The 4,491-nt window shown below is 37.6% G+C and overlaps 1 protein-coding gene across 1 annotated transcript; it reads right to left on the reverse strand.

The window, feature by feature from the left end:
• Positions 1-3,183: 3,183 nt before the first annotated feature.
• On the reverse strand, positions 3,184-4,461 carry LOC110412271 (uncharacterized). Its single transcript, XM_021422801.1, has 3 exons — positions 4,440-4,461; positions 3,604-4,366; positions 3,184-3,517 (listed from the first exon to the last, which is right to left on the reverse strand). Exons 1-3 carry the CDS (start codon positions 4,459-4,461, stop codon positions 3,184-3,186), a joined length of 1,119 nt encoding a protein of 372 aa, XP_021278476.1.
• Between the last annotated feature and the right edge of the window lie 30 nt (positions 4,462-4,491).

Consider the following 4,491-nt stretch of genomic DNA (forward strand, 5'->3'; position numbering starts at 1 on the left):
GCGTGATAAGCAAATGAGTCCACTAACAACATTGTTTCCCATTATATGCCACCAAGCGAGGTACTTTGATAGCTCGCGTTGTCAAAAGCGACCCTTGACATGGATGAGGTATAAGTTAAATGCAAAAACCCTAAAATGGCAAGATTCGCATAGTTGCAAAGATTGGGTTATTGCCTCGTTGCAGTGGTTGATCAGCTCGGAGGATCATACACTTAAGGCAAACGCCATAAATGAGCTTCGAAAAAAGTTTGCCCTTTTGATTTTTGCAAATAGCATGCCATTTTAAAATTTTCAATTTTTTAATTTTTTTTCTTTTCAATATGTAAATAACATTGCTTTGTATTATGTCCATATTATTATTCTTTGCTGTATCATTTACAAGTTTTTTATCTTTTTTGTAACATTTTATAACAAAAAAGATAAAAATTGCAATAACAACAGTTCTGTATTCATTATTCCTTAATGTGATAAGCATACGGGTCCAATAACAACAACATTGTTTTTTTCTTATTCATATCTTCAATTCTATTAGTATTTTATGCAATTTACATCCCAGCGTTCATGAGTTTGCATAGGTTTGCATATGCCAATCCCCTTACTTTGTAGCCTATATGACATGTTGAATTTAATTACATGACATCGGGTTGTAACCAGTTGCTATTGAATTGCGTGAATGGTTGATATGGAATCGTGTCACCAGTTGATATTGATTGGCGCGAGTATTTGATATGGAATCACGCGAGTACAAAATTTTGAATCACGTGACTAGTTATATGCAATCGCGTAACTAGTTAATATGGAATCGTGTGAGTAGCAAATATGGAATCGCGTGAGTAGTAAATATGGAATCGCATGATTAGTAAATATGGAATCATACGAGTATTTGATATGGAATCACATGACTACTAAATTTTGAAGGATCATTTTGAACCAGGCGACTACAAAAATTTATCCATCTCAAAACTTTTTCTAGGGTTTCCCTCTCAACTTTCACCTACGAAGTGATAAATTACCCTAAACTCATTTCCTGATTCTATCCATCAAACCAGTTACGTCATCCTATTTTACATCTTTATCGAATTGTTTTGCCTCAAAACACCAGAAGCCTTCAAATTTCCTCATTTAGGAAAATGAGTCGTAAACCTAAACGCACAAAGGTGACTGACAATAGTGGTTCAGGTAGCTCTGCCAGTGCAAAAACATCCTCACCCTCTTTTGTGAGTTTGTTTTTGGACAATTTCACTCATCCATCACACGCTGAGAAGTTCTACGCCAATTTTGGCAAACCCAAGGTAATGCCCGGATGTATAATTAACTTTGATTATTTAAAGTCCAATGATTTCCCACACCTTATGAACTTTGAAAATTTAGGGTGGACGCATTATTTACAATTGAATAGGAAATACTATGAGAATTTGGTCTAGATTTTTTACTACAATGCAACATAAAAATATGCTGAGTCCGAAACAGGTTAGGTAGTGAAGCATGATGATATTTTTGTCACACAAATCATGGGACAACGGATCCTTGTTACTCATGATATGATAGAACGAGTCCTTCACCTTACTTCCCTCCAAGAAGATCTCCGCTATGTCTTTGATAATGGGAACCTTCGGTTGGCATTTATCTACCCTGCACCAAATAAGGGAGGTAGTGCTAGTTGCACAAGGCTATGTTTCTTTGATCGAGTCTTGCACCTTATCATCACTCACAGTATTCGTCCTCACAGCTTGAACTACTTTACTGTCACGACAGAGGACCTTTGGTTCTTATATAACATCAAATTAAACCGTCATATCAACCTTGCTAAATTCATCATGGATGACATGCTCTAGACCATTCAAGGTGGCATCAAATGCCTGCTTTACGGCATATTGATCAGTGACATCATAGACTACTTCAAAGTTGACACTTGTTTCGCCCAAAAACCATGCTTTGTTTAGTCTTATCAATGAGCATAGTATTAAGAAGCTAGGTTTTGAGTTCATAAACAATGGTTGGGTTAGGAAGGTGGTAGTTGATAACCCAGATTTTGATGAGGATGGGAATGAGGGTGAGCCGAGTGCGTATCCTATGGGCCTTTATACTACTCAATCTACTACACCTATTTCCACCATATTCGATGTTGAGCAAGCTTTCAATAGACTCATTTCATTTATGAAAACAATGGACTCTAGGTTGACTCTCCGTATGGATTTGTTCAAGGCGCAGAATCGTGAGATGTTGCAGCGCCCAAACTACTTGGAGGACCAATTTCGCTCTCAATTTCCACCACCATCATGAGTTTTCACTGCATACATCTGCTCTATTAAGTTTTTAGACTGTTCGATTCAATGGCTACCTGTGCATCAAATTCTGCATCATGCCATCTTGTATGTTGTAAGTTTATTGTAGACATGTAAATTTGGATGTCTGATCATTTTTGCTTTGTGGATATTTTATTATCCGTTTCGATCGTAAATTGAGAATTTTTTTTCTTGTTGGATTTCCTAGATCTCTTTAATGTTTATCTCGAGCATCTGCTACATATATTTCCTACGTTACTATTTTACTTAATGGTTATGTACGTGGGGTATGTTGAATTCTTCAACACCATAGATATATGTTACATTGGGTTACCCATGGATTTTGAATAATTTGTAAAGAACTCATTTATTTAAACTAACTTTTTTTATTATTGCCAATAGCTTTAAAATATTGGCGATAATAAACAAAGTTACTCTAAACAAATTGTTCTACTCTAGCTATCTAAACAATGCTATTATTATTATAAGAATTTTTTCCTATAAGCAAAAATATGAAGCAGGAGGCCAAAATCAATCAAGAAAATATTATTATTAAATATTGTCTACTTTAATTTATGAGTTTATAAAGACAAAAAACTTATGAAAGAGTACAACGCATTAGATGAAACCGAAATATCATCTTAAGATATCTTATTCCTGGCTGTTGTTAGAAGAGAGAGTATCATCTCCAAACTCTATCAAACTCAAGTTCAAATGGTATTATTCGATGCAAATGTCAATGGCCAAATCCAAACAATCCCTAACAACTGACATCTGAAAGGCCACTATCTTTAGGTACAACACCTATAACGTTTTCAGAGTTTGTGGTTTGCATTGGACAGTGGTTTCATGTGTGCTCGGGTTGTCTACAAATTGAACATGCCTTAGGTCGTCGTCGTCATTGAGCCGTCGACTGAGTAGATGATGTTTCCCCATTTGTCGATAGAGTTGGAAACAACATGAGGCAATTTTGTCTATTATGACCATAACTCTTGCATTGTGAATATCTATGTCGTCGACTGCTTTCCCCAGCTGATGGAATCCTTTTCCTCCTAGGTTTTCCCTCTTGATCTCCCCAGGTTGGTGGCAAAACAACCATTTGTTTAACATCATAGGGGATGTCCCACTCACTAGGATGCCCAATCGAGTGAATGGGAACCGCATATCCGTCCACCCAAGACCGAGTAAAGTAATAGTCCGAGCAAAATTCAATGGCTGCACATTTGTACTTACTGCCAAGGCAATGAAATCACAATAGGCTAACAATGTCAAAATTCAATTCATCATGCAGAAAATAAGGAAACAAGATTATTCATACCTTATTGCCGCCATGGCATGTGTGTAGGGGAGTAGATCAGTCTGGAACTCACCACATGAACACGTCTTCGTGCACAGGTTAACGACTGCGTCCTTCGTCCCGCCTATAACTTGAAACTCCATTCGATCTATTGGTTGTATGGAAAAGTGACATGCTTCATTAAACTGTTTGTTCAAGAGATCAATAACCCAAGGGCTGAGGGGCATGGTCAAATTCAATGCTTCATTGTGCCGGTCAAGGAACCAATGTTGGAACATGGCTTTGATGCACTCGATTCGGACGGTTATTGGCATTTTCCGTACATGCTTGAGGCAGGAGTTAATACACTCCGCAATGTTGGATGTCATTAGCCTGTATCGCCTTATTGGTGACCGTACACGTGCCCATCTCTTAGAGCCTAATCTCATAAGGCGGTCATAAGCAGGTTTGTAAAGTTGTTTTAGCTTATTCATATGTCTATTAAAATCGGTGAGCCTATAGCAGTTGGCAGCCAAGGTGTATATCGTGCCAACATCTTCGAGCTTGAACATGTTTTTAATATTTTTCCCTAAATGGTAATTACATAGATCGTGATGCGCGTCCTTGTACACTTTCTCAATTGCATTCTTAATGCCAAGATGCTGGTCAGAAATGAATATTGCATTTTCAGGACAACCAATCGCACGACCCAATTGATTAAGAAACCATGACCAAGACTTTTTGTTTTCCACGTTGCCAATGCCAAATGAAACTGGATATATCTGCTCATCCTCATCTTTGCATACTGCAACAAACAGAATACCCTTGAATCTACTTTTCAGATGTGTGGCATCGATGGCAACTATAGGCCGTATTACAGCACTGAACCTCAGGATACATGAGCCGAACGCCCAGAAACAATATTTGAAT

The sequence above is a fragment of the Theobroma umbraticum genome, unplaced genomic scaffold, assembly GCF_002168275.2.
Source record: "Theobroma umbraticum cultivar Fairchild unplaced genomic scaffold, ASM216827v3 scaffold_95.0, whole genome shotgun sequence".
Classification (NCBI taxonomy): Eukaryota; Viridiplantae; Streptophyta; class Magnoliopsida; order Malvales; family Malvaceae; genus Theobroma; species Theobroma umbraticum.